Source organism: Engystomops pustulosus, chromosome 5 (assembly GCF_040894005.1).
Source record: "Engystomops pustulosus chromosome 5, aEngPut4.maternal, whole genome shotgun sequence".
In the NCBI taxonomy this organism is placed as follows: Eukaryota; Metazoa; Chordata; class Amphibia; order Anura; family Leptodactylidae; genus Engystomops; species Engystomops pustulosus.
The window spans coordinates 144,848,886-144,871,433 of record NC_092415.1 but is presented as its reverse complement, the minus strand read 5'-3'; the positions used below and the strand labels follow the sequence as shown (position 1 = coordinate 144,871,433).

Genomic DNA, 22,548 nt, shown 5'->3' with positions numbered 1-22,548 from the left:
ATTACAAATCAAGTGTCCAGCAGCAGCCTCAGCTTACAAATGTAGCATATGTCAACAGAAACTACACAGACATATAGTCACAGCACCATAGTCATATACCAGCCTTCTCATTCATAAAATGTCCAACTGCCTCCCCTCATTTATCCAATTTCCTCCACTCGCATTTGAAATTTAATCATGAAATGTCCGTCAGCCTCTTCCTAATAATGAACTGTCCAGCAGCCTCCCCTCACAATTGAAATGTTCAGCAGTAGCCTCCCCTCATAAATGAATTGTCCAGCAGCAGCCCCTCACAAATGAAATGTCCGGCAGCTGCCATCCCTTACAAATGAAATGTCCAGCAGCAGCCTCCACTCAAAAAAGAAGTGTCTAGAAACAGCAGCCTCCCCTCACAAAAGAAAGGTCCAGCAGCAGCCTCCATTCACAAATAAAGTGTCCAGCAGCAGCCTCCCCTCACTAATGAAGTGTCTGTAAACAGCCTCCCCTTACAAATGAAGTATCCAGTAGCAGCCTTGTCTTAGAAACAGAGTGTCCAGCACCAGTGTACTTACTTACTTCCTGTGCTCTGGCAAACCCCACGATGACATCATACAGTGGGTGCAGAGAGCAAGACGCGTGTGTGTCTTACATGCATACAATTGATTTTATTCCCCTTTTTTGGACCTGCAGTCTGCCGGATTCCTTCCGGCAGATGTTGGCCCACTCCATCCCCTGTTCCTGGTCGCACACCCAGTGCCCTACCTGAAGGTGGAGTTAGTTTACTGGTGAAGATGCTGGTGACAGGATTAAATGGATAGACTTTCACAGTATACAACCAGGATAGATACATAATGCAGGTCCATCAATAGCATCTATCATGAACATTGATCACATGTCCACAGGAATGATTACTGAGACCATTTCTACTCATGAAGGACCCGTTTCCCTCATTAGGATCAATGGTCACACATAGGACCTACCTTTGCATTCCACTGGAATATTGAATTTTTAAAGTGGCAGTAGCTTATATACATGAACAATAATTATCTCAAACGGGAATACCGGACCCCTGTTTTTTCTGTACATAATACCACAACGGATGTGCTCTGCAATCTTTTAGCATGGACAAGGCATTTTCAGGTGTCTCTGCAGGCCACTAGGTGCATAACAGTTCTGCTATGGAGCGGCACCTGAGTCTAGGATTGCTGGGAGTTGGTCGCCTGTAAAAGTTCAGCTCTAGGATGAATTCCTTTTTATTTGCCTTGTGACGTAGTGCAGCTGTTGCCATAGAGACCAAGGTAGAGCTGTAAAGCATTCCAGCATGAAGCTGCCGCTGTAGTCACCAGGAGAGGGACAGTAAGCTGAATGTCAGGATAGAACGCGTCTCTCCAGCTGCATATCCCTTGGAAATAAACCAGAAATTGTCATTCACTGCACCCAGCTCATCGTCCACAAGTCTGCATATTGCAAAATGCTGGCCCCATGTCAACACTTAAACTGATGATCCTCATCCTAAGCAAAGCCACCAGAATATCCTACTAGATATAGCTAGCTGGGAAGGATGCTGGATTCTATCGTGGTCACTGGTGAGTAAGGCTGCTGCGGGGGTAAACTTGTCTATATCATCATTTCCTTTCGTTTCTCGCCTGACGCAGTGCAGTACTAGCTGACGCCGTGCCTGCCTATATCTGCTCGCCTTTGCCTTTCATACGTTGTTTTCTTCCATCATCATTTATATTCACAGAGAGAACATTTATCTCGTACACATCTTTCTTACTACATCATATGTCTATGAGTATATTAGAATATTGTTGTGTACATACATTTTGTGTTGGATAACTGATCTCTCCTTCCCTTATAACAGTGATTGGTTTATGAATGACATGACCTGGATTGCTATGTATCTGTGTGAGCATGTGCACTAGGTTACTAGTGGACTGCACCCGCTTTTCAGGGGTAGGCTGTTTATTTACATTTATGGATGAATATTAAACATGTTTAAAGGGGCAAACCCCAAATTGAACTATTGTGCAGCTAGTCCAATACTATAGCAAAATGCGACAGAACTAGGGACAGGGCACAACTTTATATACAGGTCACGCCTATGGAGTGTGCAGAAGGGTTTCCAATAGAAGTACTTTTGCTCTTTAATCCAAGTAGAGTTCCTGCATACAGAAAGTATACTATTATATACAGGCAGTCCCTGGGTTACGTACAAGATAGGTTCTGTTGGTTTGTTCTTAAGTTGAATTTGTATGTAAGTCAGAACTATGCAAAACAAACATTAGAAACCGAAAAGCACTAGGACCAACTATGCCATAGGCTAGTGTTGATTAATTAGTTATCAGTCCTGTGCAGGTCGCACACCCAAAATAAGGCCTTACTGAACACTCATGAATTAACAAAACCTATAGTACCCTCTCAGAGAGGTGAAAAAGTAAGGCACTGAGATACATCCCCGGAAGTCGGACCCTTTACTTCATCAACATTTGGTAAGGACTGGCTCTATTCAGTTGTAAATGGTTTTGATCTGGTCTATAGAATTGGCTTTATGGCTACTATATTTGCACTTGCGCTATACCTATATTGGTTTACACTATATAAAGCCAGATACCTTTATACACCAGCCCTTCACGATACCATATCACTGCCTCTTGCTACTGTATACCATCATCTGTATCCTGTCTTTTGACTATCTATACCTTTTAACTGTTATTTTTTATGTACATAATTGTTCAAAATAAAGATTGTCATTTCTTTGTCCGATCATTTCTGTATCTCAGTGCCTTACTTTTTCACCTCTCTGTGAGGGGTACTATAGGCTATGTAAGTCAGAACTGTATATTTTACAATTGTAGCCCCAAACTAATTTTTTATTGGTCTCTGTGACAATTGAATTTAAAAAATGTTGGGTTGTCATAAGAACCAGGATTAACAATAAAGCTCCATTGCAGACACATTTGATAACTATTACAGCTGATTATTGTAGCTTAGGTCTAAAGTACAGGAAATTACTAACATCCAGAGGTCCCTTTGTAACTAGGGGTCGTATGTAAGTCAGGTATTCTTAAGTAGGGAACCGCCTGTACATAGAATGAAGGGGAAATATTTCTATTCCTTATCTCTGTTATTTGTGCTCAATTTACCATTTCTGTAAAACCCCCTGTTCAGATTATATTAGATTATTGGATTCCTAGGGGCTAGAATAGTCAAATTGTTGTATAATGTCTCTGGTCTACTGCGCTGAGACTATATTATTGTGCACTTTCCATTTACATGATGAGCTAGGGTTTATTCCAAGCCCTTTCAATGAATGAGTAGATGATGAAAGATGCATTAATTGTACTACATCACTGAAGCAAGTTTGTATATGTCAGCACCTATTAGTTTTCATGAAAGTGTAATCTAATTCGGTGTAATATGATAGGTGCCTTCAAATTAATTTGCCATCTTGTTTGTTATGTGCCATACAAAGTAATGGCACCAATATATGTCAAAATTTGCATAATAGAGGGGGAATTTTGACATTTTTATGAACTATTTTAAAGGGACAATGTCTACTCCCTGGTCACATGTAAGCTAAATAAATGGCCTTGTAGGAAAAGGTTCCAGTAGAATAAACATGCCTATTTATATGCAAGTACATTTAGAGCAAACCTGTCACAAGGAATGGTCTTTTTAGCTGGTGAGAGGTACCAATAGCCTATGCCAGTGATGGCAAACCTTTCAGCGGCCGAGTGCCCAAAAAGACACAGAAACCCCCCCTTTGTTATCGCGAGGTGCCAACAAAAAATTAAAGCAGTAACTTACTGCTCCCTGTTCTTCTACAATCATATTAGCCTCCTGAGGACAGCAACACAGTAGAAAGATGGAAAATTTGCATAATTTTAGCTTCTTTCCAGTGTCCCTCTGTAGACCTGTAGGGGCCAGCAGGAGGTCCTCCAAAGATAATTCAGCCCTGACTATTCATTCTCCCTCTTCCTACAGTCCCAAGTTGTGAAGTAAGTATCAAAATATGACTGAAAGCAGCATCTTTTAAGTTGCTCGGAACAGCAGGAAGATTCTTTGAGTCCTGTCTGGTGTGCTGGGGCGATGGCCCGGATGCCCACAGAAAGGGCTCTGAGTGCCGCCTCTGGCACCCGCGCCATGGGTTTGCCACCACTGGCCTATGCTATGCTAATTTAAAAAATGCCTTTGTCAGCATTCTGATTCATTTCAGTACTTTATAGAACGTTTTTCATATTACCTTTCTTCTCTGACAGCAGTGTGTGGTGATTCCCAGGGAAGAAACACATACTTCTTCCACATACTTCTTCCATCCATAAAATGAAATGGAGGCAGGTCCTAGTGGCCAAACACATAAATCACTCTCCTCCATGGAAACACACAGGGAAACATAAACAGAGGAAAATGCTACAGAATTTTGGTAATTTTTAGTAAAAAACTGGACATGCTTTTCCCCACATTTTCTTAGTGTGCTAGACCGATTTTAGAAGATTTTATTATTAGTTCAACAAAATGTTTTTATGGAAAGGGCAATGTTTTTACCAAAGGGGGTAATGTTTTTTTTTTTTTTTTTAAAGTGGGTATGGCTTAAAGGGGTTTTCCCACCAAACACGTTAGGCCTTATCCACAGGACACTATCCTCTGTCAGACACCTGGTCGTTTCCCAAGATGAGTGGTGCAGAAAGTTGCGCATGTTTTGGTAGGAAAACCCCTTTAAGTTTTGTTGTGCTAGGGAGCAGAAAGGGTAACTGACTGGTAAAACAGAAATTGCACAAGCAATGCCTTCACTTTATATCAGAACATAGGAGGTGCTTATGCTGCTGTCCTTGTGAGATGGCCCAATTCTGATATCTGTGGGAAGAGTCATCATATACAGTAACTCCATTGGTAGATTTCATAATTATATTTGGAATCTGTACAGTTCTCTTGGTTTTTTCTTTTTTTATGTCTTTTGATCGATCCCATGATGCTCCAGCACCACATCACATAACCAACCAGAGCCAGAACCACCTCAGATAGTTGGGAGTGCACAGTGATTATCATTTCCATCTATACTCTCCATACCTTAATTATACAGTCAGGGATGTTGCGCAGAGAGCTCCATATTTATAATTGTGTGACAGGAACCTATCCAAATATTATTTGTTGCTTGTGTAAAAAAAATGTATTCCCCAAAATGTAGTCCCCAAATGTCCACAAAATAAGCCTAACTTACCTTAAGGGACATCTACCACCAGGATCAAGAATTGTAAACCAAGAACACTTACATGCTTGTGTGTCCCCCCTCATACAGGATCTGTTCTGCTTTAAACTTCTTATGCCCTTGTTTTTAAAGGAAACCTACCACTTCTGATGGTAGGTATGAGATGTAAACACCAGGCACCAGCTCAGGGTGAGCTGGTGCTGGAGCTTATCTTAGCGAGTGTTTTAAACCGCTATATTGCGGTTTAAACACATTTTGATTTACCTCTCCGAGGTAGCTTCGGCGCTGCGCGCGGCCGTGCGCGCGCGCGCCTCCAAACGGAGTGCCGGAGGCGTCACGCGCGCATCGCGGCGCGCAGCGCCGAAGCTACCTCGGAGAGGTAAATCAAAATGAAGTGGTAGGTTTCCTTTAAGAAAAAAAAGCGCTTTAAAATTATGCAAATGAGCCTGAGGAGCTGGCTGTGGAGAAACACCTGTGGAGCCCAGAGCCCCTCAGACTAATTAGCATAATTTTAAAGCCTGTTTTTGTAAAAAGCAGGAAATTAGAAGCTAAAGGGAGAGCAGATCCTAGCAGAGGGGGCACACACCAGCGTGTCAGTGTGCTTGGTTTACAACCTTGAACCTGGCGATAGATGTCCTTTAATTCTACCCAGACAATCCAGCTCTCTAGGTCTTTACTATGGTTAGGTGGCACGAGACCACATCAGCCAATCAGTGGCTTACCTCCAAAGTCATATGCAAACGAACTAAGAAGAGTGAGATTTTGTCTAAATTTAGTCACTTATAGAGGCTTGAGGGGGACCGTCACTGCAGATGTCCATATCTACGGCTCTATAGTGACTTTTGATCACATATTATAAATATGGATTTCATCTTTAACATCACTGTGAGCTACAGATCTGTTTCTTAAAGGCAGCAAAAGAAATAGTTGAAAATATTGCAAATGTAAATGATAAAAATAACAGCATCATTGGGGCATGGCGCATGGCAGTCACCGCTGGCCTATGGAGCGAGCAGGGCATTCCAGGGAATAGGCAGCGTCTCAGACCGCCCCCTCATGAGTACACCGGACTGCTTTGAGCACGGCCCGGTGTTTGTTAGCATTATCGTAGGTTTCGGATAACACAATAAATGTAACATTGCTGCGTTTGTTTTAGCACTAGTAGCTGCTGACGTTATAACAGGAACCCAGTTATGTCAGAGCCAATATCCTGCATTAAAGGAGAGATTTATCATAAGTCTCTTAGAGCAGAAGTGTTCAAGTTGCCCAGGGCAACCAACCACAGCTCAGCTTTCATTTTCCCACAGCTATTTATAAATTAAAGCTGAGCTCTGATTGATTTCCATGGGCAACTAGAACAGTTTTACCTCAGAAATGTGATAAATCTCCCCCTAAAGTTCATGCACAGCTTCTGTTCCTGCACCCTTACCCAGATGAATCTTATCTCCAGGTGCAAAGTAAATGCACAGTCTTATCAAGGCGCCCCAAGGGGTATTCCAGGAATTATCCCTGAAGGTCTATCTTCACCAAAGGACATTTATGTCTGCTGGTTGGGGGTAATGCTCAGACCTCACACAGATCAACTGTTCAGCCTTGTGTATACAGAGAGCACAGAGCTAGAAACATTTACTTCTGCGCTCTCTGTAGTGCCTGGAAGTCATTAATACACATCAGTTTTAGACAAAGTGGGGCCCTGGGCAACACTAAAAGTTGGGCCCCAAAATAAAACTATTACAGTATATGAAAAGTCACATTCAGTAAGATGCTCCCTTAAGCCCTGCACAATAATAACACTTTGTGGTTTACAAACAGTAGTAGGTAAGTATCTGCAATATGAGATAATAACTAGACAGGAGATACATAATAGATATATAGACAGGAGATAGATGATAAGCATCTATACCATGGGATTCAACCAAGGGGTATTTAAAAAGCAAAACATCCTCTACCCATAAAAGTCCACATGCAGGGGGCCCAGTTTGCTGCCAATAACGCCGACACTGGTTGTGGCTGGGAGTAAATGGGAGGTAAGTCTGCAATTCCATTGTGTGACAACTAAACAGGGTGAAGCCAATTCCTTCAGTCTCCATTCCATACCAGCCCAAACAACTGATCAAATAGGGGCTGGGTGTCAGCCTCCACAGATCAGACATTGATGAGCTACTCTTGGAATAAGCCATGAATAATAATTCCCAGGAAAATTCCTTTATATATATAGCAGAGAGGAAAAGACTCCTTGCTCTACAATTTGGAGTGGAGACATAGCTATGCTGTGATTCTAGAAAGGCAACCCCCCCTGTCTACTAATCTCTGGGTTTACATCATAACAGAATTGTGACTCCATCTAAAAAGTTTATATATACATCTTACATCTTACACACTTGAGCTTATGTCTTGGTGTTAGCAAAAATGAAGTAAAGGAGAGATAAGTGTGAAAGAAATCACATTACTTCCATAAGATATTGTAGGAGTAAGTTGCTTGTATCCACCTGTACTATTGATTTATGCAAAGTTTTTGAAAGCTTAGTGATTAAAGCCATTTTTACCTTTTTTTTAACATTCTCCTATGTATGCATTATACAGGACAAACACAAGTCATACCTGATTCCTAAGAATGAAATTCCCCTTTAGGTGTAAGAGTTTATCAGTGCTGTATTAACCAGCAGGTGTTAATGTGTGCATATTTTATTCATTGTAGAAACACTTCATTGGCCGAAAAAGGAACTGTCACGAAAATCTATCCTAAATGTGGAAAAAGTGTGCAATGCAGAGAATAAAAAAAACATCCATGAGCTGTCCACAAGTGTTCTCCAAGATACATTTACCACAGGAACCAGCAGTTATAATGTTCTGCTTCAGAGCAAAGAGGAAAAGAAGCAACAGTCTCAAAAAGAATTTGTGACACAACCCAAAAAACGTAGGAAAGGAAGCAAAGTGCCCGGTACATTGCGCAGCAAAGACTACCATAAACCCCGGATGGGGGGTTGCCAGATGTATGCCAGAAAGAATATGTCAGGTCTGAGCTCCAAAGCTAGAGGAAGCAGCGCTAAATATCCACAAAGTATCTCTGTGGCAGGAAACAGCATAGGATTCTCACTTAGGCCGAAAATAAAGACCAGAAGAAAACATTACTTTTCCAGCATCACAAGTGGAAAGGAGTCTAACGTCATAAAGACAAAGGAAGAAGTCTCTGGGAAGAAAGTTTGCATTTTAAATGCAATAAAGCCTTTAAATGTTGAGAAAGAAAAAATCAAGTTTTTTAAGTCTGCCTTTATATATAATCCTCAGTTTGAATATGCCAATTCTGCACTGCCAAATGTCTTAGCAAGGCACAGTCATGCCTCCGACAAGTTCCTTAAACAGGTACTGATACCTTTTGTACAGCAGGTACATGCAGCCCATTAATTTTAAAATCCACCAATAATTGCTTTAAAATGTAAAAACAAAACAGAGAGTTACAGTGTCACTACTGTGACTTGCACATGACCATGTTTCTCCTATAAGGAAAATTTGCGTCTGGACACCTTATGGATTGGTTTAAAGGGAACCTGTCATCAGAAATTGTGCTAATAAACCACTACCCGTATGTTGTCAAGCAGTTGAACAGCTTCCTTGTCATGTTTCTTTCATGACCCAGCTTGTTGGCATTATGCAGAATAAAGTCAGGGAGGTTGGTGGGGTTTATGTTGACAACATACTGCTAGTGGTTTATTAGACCAATTTTTGATGACAGGTTCCCTTTAACCGCTCAAGGACAAGGCCTTAAATAGCTTTCAGGACACAGCCCTTTTTTAGTATGTCTCTGCTCAAATTCCTAACATTACTTTTTTATTTTTTATCTGACATGGGCACATGAGGGCTTTATTGCAGTAAGATTTGTATTTTCCAATTGGTTAATTTGATGGTAAAAACTACATAATAATTAAAATTTATTTACTCTTTTCTGCAGTGGAATGGAATAAAACTGTGGTTTTTCCACTTGTTTTTTAATGAAAACTTTTACGCAGTACACCGTACAGTATAAAAAATGATGATAATATTATTTTGTAGGTTAGTATGATTAAGGGGACACCAAACACGTAAAGGTTTTCCTGTGTTTTACTATTTTAGCAAATAAAACACCTTTTTAAGGAAACTACATTTGCCTATGTGTCACCATAATTTGAGAGCTATAACTCTTTTATTCCTCAATGAAAAGAGGATTATTAGTGCTTGTTTATTGCGAGAAAAGGTAACAGATTGGTATCATTATAGGGTACATCTGACTTTTTGATCGCTTTCTATTAAGGGTATAATTATGTAATATCTGCTTGGCCAAGGTGGCTACGGACTTTATCAGCTGAAATAACATATTAAGCAAGTATATAGGTCCTAACCTCAAAAATTGGCTTTATTGTTATATTTAAAGTACAGACCAAAAGTTTGGAGATGAGTTTTCTGTATTTTCATGACTATAAAAATTGTAGATTCACACTGAAGGCATCAAAACTATGAATTAACACGTGTGGAATTATATACTTAACAAAAAAGTGTGAAACAACTAAAAATATGTCTTATAGGAGCAGCACATGTATAGGTCAATCATGGGTGCAAGTCTAAAAAAAAGCGGCTGATCCAGACACATCAAAAATTCACCAGAAAAATATAATAGTGAATCAGCACTCCTTAAAAAAGTATTTCTTTATTTTCTTTAAAAGTAACGTTTCTCCCTCTATATGAAGGCATTGTACAACATACGCTTTACTCCTCTTACTTGTGTCTCCTATCCATTCCTGACAACCCTGGCCCACAATACTTGACGCAATGGGAAACTGATTTGAATATTTCACTCACACCTGAACACAAATCACGCGTTTTTTGAACTATGTCACAGCACCTCAGTAAGCTGAAGACACCAGGAGGCGGGTTACAAACTCATGGCCAGGTGGTATAGGCTTCCTACCTAGTTACACACTATCTTCCCACTGGTACCCACTAAGTGCTGGAGATGCGGAGAGGAAGACGTATCCTTCTGTCAGGGGTTCTTGCCCCTTTTTGGCAGAACTTGCAACATCTTATCTCCTCAGTCTGTGGAGATTCTGTGAGACTGGATCCCCCTCTCCTCATCCTCCACCACTGTGACATCTCAACGCGGACGTACAAAAGATCTATACTGTGTTTCTTAATAATAGTGGCCCGATCTTGCATTCCAATACTTTAGAAACAGACCACCCCCAGCGATAGCCATGTGGATCAACAAAGTAAACAACATCATGCACATGGAAGACCTCACTTCCTCTCTACATGGCACATTTACCAAGTTCAACAAAACCTGGCAGCCGTGGATCCTCTTCCAACAATTTGCCGAGTATCCTCCCATACTTTACCTTTATGTTATTACAGTTAGTGTTGCCCTGGGTAGCCCTTTGTGGACACTCTGCTGAGTCCTGGAATTACCCCATGGTTTTGTTCCTTAAAATGGCGGGAGTGGAGGGGAGACTGGAATGTGAGCATGTAAAAGTCATACCTAAAGTGATTTTATGCAATATGTATCATCATTTGTGATTCATGTTTGATCTGTTATTTGAAATGTGATAAGGACTGCGTTCCTGTCCTTCTTCTTGTACTCTGGCTACCAATAAAAACAAATTATAGAGAGCGTAAAACATAGCTTTTTTCTTACGGTGGAATAAAACAATTTTTTTTACGGAGAATTGCTTTGCTACTATATATTTCTGCTGTCTTATATTCTAGGTTCTTCAAAGTAGCCACCTTTTGCTTTGATTACTGCTTTGCACACTCTTGGCATTCGCTTAATGAGCTTCAAGAGGTAATCACCAGAAATGGTCTTCCAATTGTCTTGAAGGAGTTCCCACAGATACTTAGCACTTGTTGGCCCTTTTGCCTTCACTCTGCGGTCCAGATCACCACAAACCAACTCAATTGGGTTTGGGTCTGGTGACTGTGAAGGCTAGGTCAATTGACAGAGCACCCCATCACTCTCCTTCTTGGTCAAATAGCCCTTACACAGCCTGGAAGTGTGTTTGGGGTCATTGTCCTGTTGAAAAATAAATGATGGTCCAACTAAACGCAAACTGGATGGAATAGCATGAGGCTGCAAGATGCTGTGGTAATCATGCTGGTTCAGTATTCCTTCAATTTTGAATAAATCCCCAACAATGTCACCAGCAAAGCACTCCCCTACACCATCACACCTCCTCCGCCATGCTTCACGGTGGGAACCAGGCATTACTTTGAAGAATTACTTTGAAGAACCTAGAATATAAGGCATATTTTCAGTTGTTTCCCACTTTTTTGTTAAGTATATAATTCCACATGTGTTACCTCATAGTTTTGATGCCTTCAGTGTGAATCTGCAATTTTTATAGTCATGAAAATACAGAAAACTCTTTGAATGAGACCAAATTTTGGTCTGTACTGTACATTTGATAAACATGGGTCATACTGACTTTCTTGTCTTTTATAGGCAGTTAATATCATGCTGAAAGCACTTGAGAAGTATGGCAACTATGAGAAATTTGAGCATGCCACTGGAGGTTGCATTCTGCCTAAGAGCAGAATATGGCATCAGGTTAGGAAATACATGGAAAAAGAAGGTTGCTTGGGTGAGGTATGTGGTTTATGCATTTTCCCTAAAATGTGTTCCAAACTGTTGAATGTACTTTTGAACATATTCACTTGGTTTCTGTTTTGATGGACCAGCATATTAAGAGTCGTTGATATACCATAATGCTGGGACAAAGATAAAAGCAAGTGACATCATTGCTGTCAAAACAAAATCAGAGCTGACGGACTTACTAAACAAAGAATAAATAGTTCACTTTGTGCAGAGAAAGATTTAGATATAAATATGCCTGTAGGCAGCAGCAGGGAGAGTGCAGACATTATACATAGACTGTATTAGTGAGCTTTCTTCTTTCTGTATAGCACAGGTGAAGATGGCTTTTCCATAGCAACGGGTTTTTACACAGCAGGGCAGCGGAAGCTTACATGGTAGATTTTGAATAAAAACTAATAAAATTCCCTAACAAACTATACAGACAGCCCCTGGGTTACGTGCAAAATAGCTTTAGGTTTGTTGTTAAATAGGGCCCGTCACTACTAAAGTAAGCAGCTCCTAGCGCTACCCAGTTATTAGCAGTGTTAAACTGCTAGCTTTATGGTAACCTTCTGATAAAGCTAGCAAACACTGCCCTGCCATATCCGGAGAACGCCGGACCAAGTTTACAGCAGTCCGGTGTATTCATGAGGGGGCGGTCAGAGGCGCTCCACTCTCCTCTGCTTCTTCCCTGGGTCACTCCTCCCATGCCATAGACCGGCAGTGACTGCCAGGCTTCATGCAGCAGTCACCGCCTCCTCATGAATACATTGGACTGCTGTAAGCTTGGTCCGGTGTTCTGAGGCTATGGCAGTGTTCAATAGCTTTATCAGAAGGTTCTGATAAAGCTAGTGATTTAACACTGCTATTACTGGGGTAGCGCAAGGAGCTGCTTACTTTAGTAAGCATTTGGAATATTAACCCCTTAGGGATGTGGCCCTTTTTCGTTTTAGCATTTTCATTTTTCACTCCCCACCTTCAAAAATCTGCAACTTTTTTATTTTTCCATGTAAAGAGCTCTGTTTGGGCTTGTTTTCTGCTTAACAAATTGCACTTCATAGTGACGGTATTTATCATTCCATATCCTGTACTGGGAAGCGGGAAAAAAAATATGAATGCAGAGAAAATGATGAAACCGCATTTGCGCCATATTCTTGTGGGCTTGGATTTTACAGTTTTCACTGAGCGCCCCAAATCACATGTCTACTTTATTCTTTGGTTTGATACGATCACGAGGATACCAAATTTGTATAGGTTTTATAATGTTTTCATACATTTAAAAAAATTAAAACCATCTGTACAAAAAAATTCTTCATTTTGCCATGTTCTCTCCATATACCCTTCGCAGCACGAGGACCATATAGTTCATCCTCAGCCGCAAAGGTGTTAATATGTATTTTTATATATTTATTTATATTTTTTGTGTGTGTTTTTTTTTTACTTTATATGTCCCCCATGAGGTCATAAAATACATTTTCACAATATTTTTTTTCTCCTATATCTATAAGAGCTCCAGTTACAGCGAACAACAACCCCATGTGGAGGCAGACACTAATTCGAACTATATTGTGAGGAAAGGAGAAGGTAGAAGCAGTAATAAACCGCTTCTGTCATCTCCTTAGTATCTCTGGCTTTCTCTGACAGCTGGAAACCCTATGATTAGCAGGAGTGACTGCAGTGACTCCATCAGTGCAGACTCGGGCCCCTGCATCTAAAGTCGGTGGGCTGTCAGCATTGAGTTGAGAGAATAACTGCTAGATGTTGAATTTTGTGTTCAACTGTACTTTGTACTAGTACTGAAAATATTCCTATATTTTCCAGATTGTAGTGCACCTTACAGATGATTTACTTTCTCGGGCTTCCATGACAGTTGTGAATGGTCGGCCAACACTGACAATCAACATTTCCACTGCAAGAGAACAGTGGCTTGAAGGAATGCTTAGACATGAAATAGGTAAAAGATACCATAGTTTTTATATTCTGTGCTGTTACAGTTCAACACCCTCTCTGTTCTCTCCGTGTTTGTGTGGGGGTCCTCCGGTTTCCTCCCACACTCCAAAACATTCTGGTAGGTTGATTAGATTGTGAGCCCTATTGGGGACAGGGACTGATTTAGCATAATCTATATGCACTATATAAATAAAGGAATTATTATTATTAAAGATGCCATGCTTATCTTTAATATGACACAAAAAGTTAAACATTGTTCCTAGTTGCTATAGAACAGTAAATAGGGGCTTATGAAATGATAATGCCACTGCAACCACTAGACTTGACTTATCTCATGTGAAAATGAGATGAGAAGAGTCATATTTGCCTGACTTTGGGGGAGATTTCACATAAAAGAGGGAATTCCAGAAAGGACATTTCATACCCTACCCAAGGGGGATGGTAGTTTAGTGGGATAAAACCTGGTCAGTTTTCTTTATGTATACATAAGGCTCACAGGCTTCAGCTATTGAACATGCCCACTACTGTCAAATACAATGCATGGATTTTGAGTCCTAGTAGCTGACAATATACTATTGTAGTCCTATGTGGCTCCATCTGTAGGGTTTAGTAGTAGCATATATTCTCAGGTATCATAAATGTATAAAAAGTAGATTTCTATTAAATTCATTTTCTGATACTGAGGGTTAGATTTATTCCTGTGTCTGGCACTAAGCTCAGTGATCTGAGCATTCACAATACAGTTATATAAGAAGATCTGTCAATGTGTTTCGATAATATAAAATTCTATTCATTATCTACATATAGGAACACATTATTTTCGTGGAATGAATAATAATCAACAACCTTGGAATAACAGCACTGGGCGAAAAAAATATGGACTTAAACCAGTCAATCCAACAGAAGAGGGCCTGGCGAGCATTCACAGTGTTTTGTTTCGCAAAGACCCCTTCTTGTGGAGAGCTGCGCTCCTGTACTATACTGTTTACCAAGCCAGCCGTATGTCCTTTAGTGAACTGTTCCAAGATGTGGGCCGGTTTGTAAAGGATCCAAACACCAGATGGGATTACTGTGTGCGAGCAAAGAGGGGCTGTACTGATACATCCCAACCAGGTAGTAACCACAATAATATATATGTTGTTTATCATACACTAGTTTAATCCTCCACTGCTCCACTTTTGTCACTTCCCACAAGTACATATTTCATGTGGCTGCTGTAGCATGTAATGTATTTAGGGTATAACCGATATAGATTTGTCCAGGAATCCACCATATTGGAATGGCATAAAATGCAGCCCAATGCCAGAAGAAACCGATCTGAAGAAAAATGACAAGAGCCGATGCAAAGCATATAATACAGCAATTTATTACCCTTTTGATATCCGTATTATTTATATATCTATCACTATAATGTACTGTAGCGAGTCTAGTCCTCTGCACTATGGCTGATCTGAGAAATCCAGCATTACTGAGAGATTCTTGACTCCTAGAGATGCCTTGTACTTTATGAGCAGCTGGCAGACTTTTAGGCGGAACATATTGCTGCACTTAAAGAAGCAGGATTGTCATTTCCACAATCGCTCACCTTTTAGTCTGTCCTCATTTAGCTCTTTGGATGTGGCAAACACACGGTGAACACCACTAGTACAGATAACATGGTATAACCTGCCAACAAGCATAAGCAGTTTCCTTGTCCACCATCCAGGCTTAGGTGGTTACCAGTCTTACCTGTTATCCAGGCTAGAGGTGACCCAACAGGGTAATAGTGTACAATTGTACAGTCCCCCTAATAAACATATTCTGCTGTCCTACTATTGTAATAACTAGCATAAATTATCATTACATTCACACTTCATTCATAAAGATTGATTAGATATTTTAATGTGTTATTTATTTTGGTCAATGAGTGTTGGAAAGAACAGGCTTGTTTTTTTGAATATGTAATGTCATTTTTATCCAGGTTGTTTCAATAAAGACCAAGTATATCTTGATGGGATTTTACGAATTCTAAGACACAGAGAGACCATAGATTTTCATCTTTTGACAGCGATGGGAAAGGTAAACTTTATCATCATGATAATTACTGTTAAGGGGTTTTTCACAAGCCCCGATGTTAGGCTACCTGCACATGTCGTAGACAATGTTAGATAGCAGCCATTGTGAACTGTGTAATCATACCTTAATGTGTGTTGTTAGTAGCAGTAGGACTGTGAAAAATTGATTCATAATACAGGATTGTAGATGGACTTGCAGCACAGAGGTGCACTCCTGTGCTGCACATTACAGCCCCTCTATCATAATGACAGTAGAAGGCTTCTGGTTAGATATTACAGCAGCAGGGAGGGACTGGGTAGCAGTTTTAATGCAGAGATTATAGAACAGCAGTTTGAGGAGACTCTCCCACTGCTCCAAGTTGTCTATGCTGCTTCCTGCTGACAGACTGTAAGGGGGCGTGCACTTTGGAACCGTGGCACCCAGAAAGACTGGTGTCAAACTATATTCCCCTTTTTACTATGACACCAGAACTGTGTTTCTAGGGTGCTATCTACACTGGGTATGTACAAATAGGATAAACTGCATATAGCTGTATGGCATCCGTGAAGGGGGATTGCATTTTTTACACTGCCGCTACTAAGAACACACACAAAGGTACAGTCAAACAGCTCTCCATGGCCAATACCTGACTCATTGCTGCTGTGAATGGTCAAAACTGGTTGTTTTTTCAAGGTACATCAGTACTAAGCTAATGTAGCGTAGAGCAGTGTTTACAGGGTAATGACTTTCTCTTTTTAAATGTTTTTTTTTTAGGAGTCTTTTCATTTTGACATACAAAATATACTACATAAACAATATGGAATTCAATAAACACAAATGCAGTACCAAAAATATAGATCTACACAACAACCCATTAAATTACAAAGGGCTTTTTGCACTCACGTTAGCAGGAAGGGGTCAGTAAAGACTTTCTTCTGAAGCCCTTGTCTTATAGCCTTCCCATTAATTCTCTTAAAGGTTTCCTATGAAGATATAGAGCGCCTGAAAGACCTTGCTGTGCTCCACAATGCCAGAGTTCCTCAGTTCCTACAGGACAGGAGTAGATATATGGAATATCTGGAGAAAATCATGCAGGTGAATGATCTAACAGATGAAGATCTGAGAATGCTGATTGGTTAAATCAAGACTGAAAGATGAGAATGGAGTCTAACACGGTGCAAATACAATAATTTGCTGGCAAATGAATAAAATGCACAATAAAATGCTGAACTTAACAACTTGTTTAATTGCGATACAGTTTTTGTTATATTTGTATTTAAAGTTTATTCGTAATTTGACAAAAATGCCTTATTGCATTGGTCAGTACTATGGTCAAAATAAATATTCAGATTGTATTCATCTGTTTTTCACTGTGTGTAAAGACATTATTAATTAAATTTGTGGTTCCGTGATTTCCACATATGCCTCACAATGCAATGTTAATCCCTAGACACTCTGCACCGTAGCTGTATGGCACAGAGGGTGTATGAAGAGGGCTCACGAGCCCAGGTGGGGTTTGTTGCATATTGCAGCAAACCCCCACCACTAAGAGCGGTGGTCAGTGCTTGCACTGATCGCGGCTATTAACCCTTCCAATACCAGCGGCAAAGCTCCCAGCGGCATTTAAAAGACGCCGATGCGTGGGCGATCTGTTGCCATGACAGCCTATGGTCTCCGTCAGACTCGAGGCTATCTGGTTTCTGAAGATTCATTACAATGGCCAGTGGCTCATTGTAATGAATCTGTAATGAATGTAATGAGCCACTGGCCATTGTAATGAATCTTCAGAAACCAGACAGCCTCGGGTCTGACGGAGACCATAGGCTGTCATGGCAACCGATCGCGTCTTTTAAATGCCGCTGGGAGCTTTGCCGCCGGTATTGGAAGGGTGACGATCAGACCAAAAAAAGTTTCAAAAATAATAAAAAAAAGGAAAAAGCCTAAAAGTTCAAATCATCCCCCTTTCCCTAGAACTGATATAAAACGTAATAAACAGTAAAACTCACAGACACATTAGCTTTCGCCGCATCCCAAAATGACCGATCTATCAAAATATAAAAAGGTTATTGCCAATAGCGTCCAAATGTCTGAAATGTGCCTTTTACACCATTTTACATCATATAAAAAATGGAATAAAAAGTGACTAAAATGTTACACAGACCTCAAAATGGTAGTAATTAAAACGTCAGCAAAAAATTACACCTAACACAGCTCCTTACGCCAAAGTATGAAAAAGCTATTAGTGTCGGAAGATAGCAAAAAAAAAAATTCTTTTTCGTACACATCCAGTTAATTTTTGAAAATGTATTAAAACACAATAAAACCTGTATAAATTTGGTATCACTGTGATCGTACCAAACCAAACAATAAAGTAGAGGGGCTATTTGGAGCGCACGGTGAAAGTCATAAAAACAGCCCACAAATTTTTCCACATTTGGATTTTTTTTTCAGCTTCCCAGTACACGGCACGGAATAATAAATCATGTGACAGAGAAGTAAAATTTGTTACGCACAGCTCTGTACACGGAAAAATGAAAAAGATTGGGATTTTTGAAGGTGGAGAGCAAGAAATGAGCGAAAACACCCTTGCAGTCTTTTTTTTGTGAATGCGGAGACAAAATGCAACGGAAGCTAAGCACAATGGGAAACTACCTTTACTGACTCCAAGAACTTAAAAAACAACCTTAATGTCCAAAATCACCCTGTTTCTTATAGTTCCATAGACATTAAAAAATTAAATGCTTATATTTTTATAGAAATAAGTCCAATAAGGTGCATAGGCTTATTTCTGGTGCTCATGCTGCCTTTGCGACACTTGAGTGAATGACACACGCACACTGAAGCTGGGGTGTACCTACTGTATGTCAGCTTCACTGAACAACCGTACAGGCGCTAAGAGCTCTGGACAAAAGTAATAATATAGACCAAAATAATATAGGGCTGTTTGGGACGCTAAACAACCAGTCAATAAGGTTGTTTAGTGTATCAACTTACTTTGACAGGTTCCCTTTAACTACTACATCTGCAAGCAAAGACAATTCACACAAGGCTGTTATAGTCTTATAGTTCACCAGTAAACTGCTTTTTACATTAATAGTCTGTTATGCTGATGAATATATACTTTGAATATTAAACTTGGGTATACATCAATCTGTTCAGTTATTCTCGCACTATAATATGCTACCTGCAAATTAAATTGGATTCTCATGGTGACAGCTCACTGATTGGTTTATCAGATGTTATATTTGAGAAAGAACCTAATATTTCTCATATAAGGTTAGACACCATGGGACAGGTTCGCAGGTTAGAATCGGTCTAACCTGCAGAGTCTCCAAAATTTTAGGGACCAATAAAATGAGATTTAAGGCTTATATATCAAAACCCTCCTTCAGTCACCCCATTGTTTAAACCAGGCGTAGGCAACCTATGCCTCGGGAGCCACATGTGCCTCTTTTCATGGCTGCATCTGGCTCTCAGACAATTCATTGATTAAAAGCGATCGGCAGTGTGTACGTTTAAGACACACACAGCGATGATCACTGGATGCAGGCAGGGATGTTACAACTGCCTGTGTCCTTTGTATGCCCAATGTGCCATCACGGCACCGTTGTTTAGAGTAGAGCAGTATCCACTCCTCTTTATGACCCAGACGCCATTGCCTGAGCAACAATGGCAGCGGCGTCTGGATCATAGAGAAGAGCACGGGAGTGATTAGAAGCCGCTGCAGGGAGGGCAGGTAGGTGAATATTCCCTTTTATTTTTGCTGTGACTACCTATCTACTGGGAGCATGTGCCTAGGCAATCTTTCTACTGTGGGCATGTGCTGGAGCTAACTATCTACTGGGGGAATGTGCTATGACTACCTATCTAATGGGGGGCATGTGCTGTGGCTACCGATCTACGGGGGGGCATGTGCTGTGGCTACCTATTTACTAGCAATCATGTGCTATCTATCTACTGGGTGGCATGTGCCGTGATTACCAATATACTGGGGGCATGTACTGTTGCTACCTATCTACTTAGGGGCATGTGCTGTGGCTACATATGTACTGGGGGGGGGGCATGTGCTGGGGCTATCTATTTAATTGGGGGCATGTACCGTGGCTACCTATCTACTGGGAGGCATGTGCATATTGTATGGCTCTCACCAGGGGCGGATTGGCCATAAGACCCACCGGGAGAAATCCCGGTGGGCCGATTGGTTTAGGGCCGGTCCGGGGCCGGTGGGGCCGGTGAAAAAATAAAAACACATGAAACTCACCTCTCCGACGCCCCGACGCTGCGGCCCAGCTTGATCCAGTCCGGCCGCGGTGACAGCTCCGTACGGGCCGGCGTCGCACATACCATGACGTCGGCAAGCGTCTGACGTCATGGTCTGTGCGACGCCGGCCCGTACGGAGCTGTCACCGCGGCCGGACTGGATCAAGCAGGGGCGCAGCGTCGGGGCGTCGGAGAGGTGAGTTTCATGTGTTTTTATTTTTATTTACTGGGTTGGGCTGGCTATATCCCGGGGGCTGCTGTATCCCGGGGGCTGCTGTATCCCGGGGGCTGCTGTATACCGGGGTGACCGACTGGCTGTATACACTGGGGCAGGGGATGTCAGCTGTATACACTGGGGCAGGGGCTGGCAGCTGTATACACTGGGGCAGGGGCTGGCAGCTGTATACACTGAGGCAGGGGCTGGCAGCTGTATACACTGGGGCAGGGTCTGGCAGGCTATATACACTGGGGCAGGGGCTGTCAGCTGTATACACTGGGGCAGGGGCTGTCAGCTGTATACACTGGGGCAGGGGCTGGCAGCTGTATACACTGGGGCAGGGGCTGGCAGCTGTATACACTGGGGCAGGGGCTGGCAGCTGTATACACTGGGGCAGGGGCTGGCAGCTGTATACACTGGGGCAGGGGCTGGCAGCTGTATACACTGGGGCAGGGGCTGGCAGCTGTATACACTGGGGCAGGGGCTGGCAGCTGTATACACTGGGGCAGGGGCTGGCAGCTGTATACACTGGGGCAGGGGCTGGCAGCTGTATACACTGGGGCAGGGGCTGGCAGCTGTATACACTGGGGCTGGCAGCTGTATACACTGGGGCTGGCAGCTGTATACACTGGGGCAGGGGCTGGCAGCTGTATACAATGGGGCAGTAGTTATAGTAGTTATATTCTTGTACATAGGGGGCAGTATTATAGTAGTTATATCCCTGTACATAGGGGGCAGTATTATAGTAGTTATATTCTTGTACATAGGGGGCAGTATTATAGTAGTTATATTCTTGTACATAGGGGGCAGTATTATAGTAGATATATTCTTGTACATAGGGGGCAGTATTATAGTAGTTATATTCCTGTACTTAGGGGGCAGTATTATAGTAGTTATATTCCTGTACATAGGGGTTAGTATTATAGTAGTTATATCCCTGTACATAGGGGGCAGTATTATAGTAGTTATATTCTTGTACATAGGAGGCAGTATTATAGTAGTTATATTCTTGTACATAGGAGGCAGTATTATAGTAGTTATATTCCTGTACATAGGGGGCAGTATAATAGTAGTTATATCCCTGTACATAGGGGGCAGTATTATAGTAGTTATATCCCTGTACATAGGGGCAGTATTATAGTAGTTATATCCCTGTACATAGGGAGCAGTATTATAGTAGTTATATTCTTGTACACAGGGGGCAGTATTATAGTAGTTATACTCCTGTACATAGGGGATAGTATTATAGTAGTTATATTCCTGTACATAGAAGGCAGTATTATAGTAGTTATATTCCTGTACATAGGGGGCAGTATTATAGTAGTTATATTCTTGTACATAGGGGGCAGTATTATAGTAGTTATATTCCTGTACATAGGGGGCAGTATTATAGTAGTTATACTCCTGTACTTAGGGGGCAGTATTATAGTAGTTATATTCTTGTACATAGGGGGCAGTATTATAGTAGTTATATTCCTGTACATAGGGGGCAGTATTATAGTAGTTATATCCCTGTACATAGGGGGCAGTATTATAGTAGTTATATTCTTGTACATAGGGGGCAGTATTATAGTAGTTATATTCCTGTACATAGGTGGCAGTATTATAGTAGTTATACTCCTGTACATAGGGGGCAGTATTATAGTAGTTATATTCTTGTACATAGGGGGCAGTATTATAGTAGTTATATTCTTGTACATAGGGGGCAGTACTATGGTAATTACATTCTTGTTTATCAGAGAAGGTATTGTAGCATGTTTTTAGTGTACATATATGGCAGTATTAAGTTGTGTGCTCTTAAAATAGAAGCATTATTCCTCTATAAAGGAGGCAGTACGAGTCTCTTTCTCTGTGGTGTACATGTTGATTTAGACCATCTATACAGTTTTTACGGAGTTTAGTAACTCCACCCACATCACAAGGCCACGCCTACTTGTTTTGACCCCCGCCCACAGAATGGGGCCACTTTTACAGTTTTTTCCAGGGCCACTTTAAATTCCCAGTCCGCCCCTGGCTCTCACAGAGTTACATTTTAAAATATGTGGTGTTCGTGGCTCTCTCAGCTAAAAAGGTTTCTGGCCCCTGGTTTAAACTATACAAAACAGTTTTTAGGATGTTTGTTAACCCTTTATGTGTTTCACAATAATTAATACAAAATGGAAGTGAAAAATCAGTAATTTCTATTTTTTTCAAACAAAAAGGAAAAAATGTATCCTTCAGTTTGTAACACAATTTCTCCTTAAAACAGAAGTGCCCCATATCTGGTTATAAAGTTCTGTACTGTATGTGCACTTGGTAGGC

General features: G+C 41.2%; 1 protein-coding gene across 2 annotated transcripts; it reads left to right on the top strand.

Moving 5' to 3' along the window:
• Positions 1-1,425: 1,425 nt before the first annotated feature.
• On the top strand, positions 1,426-17,125 carry MATCAP2 (microtubule associated tyrosine carboxypeptidase 2). Of its 2 annotated transcripts, XM_072153313.1 has the most exons (7): positions 1,426-1,565; positions 7,887-8,551; positions 11,655-11,798; positions 13,608-13,740; positions 14,544-14,849; positions 15,697-15,794; positions 16,749-17,125. In XM_072153313.1, the coding sequence occupies exons 1-7, from the start codon at positions 1,541-1,543 to the stop codon at positions 16,908-16,910; spliced, it is 1,533 nt and encodes a 510-aa protein (XP_072009414.1). In that variant the 5' UTR covers positions 1,426-1,540; the 3' UTR covers positions 16,911-17,125. The 2 variants fall into 2 exon arrangements, with proteins under 2 accessions (XP_072009414.1, XP_072009415.1); XM_072153314.1 differs by lacking the exon at positions 7,887-8,551 and having other exon boundaries at positions 1,436-1,565.
• The last annotated feature ends 5,423 nt before the right edge of the window (positions 17,126-22,548 follow it).

Bases quoted from the DNA above. Each gene is read 5' to 3' on its own strand.
- MATCAP2 (XM_072153313.1), top strand. From the start codon at position 1,541: ATGCTGGATTCTATCGTGGTCACTG. The intron at 8,552-11,654 runs GTACTGATACCT...TGTCTTTTATAG, and splicing joins CCGACAAGTTCCTTAAACAG to GCAGTTAATATCATGCTGAA. The intron at 13,741-14,543 runs GTAAAAGATACC...ATCTACATATAG, and splicing joins AATGCTTAGACATGAAATAG to GAACACATTATTTTCGTGGA.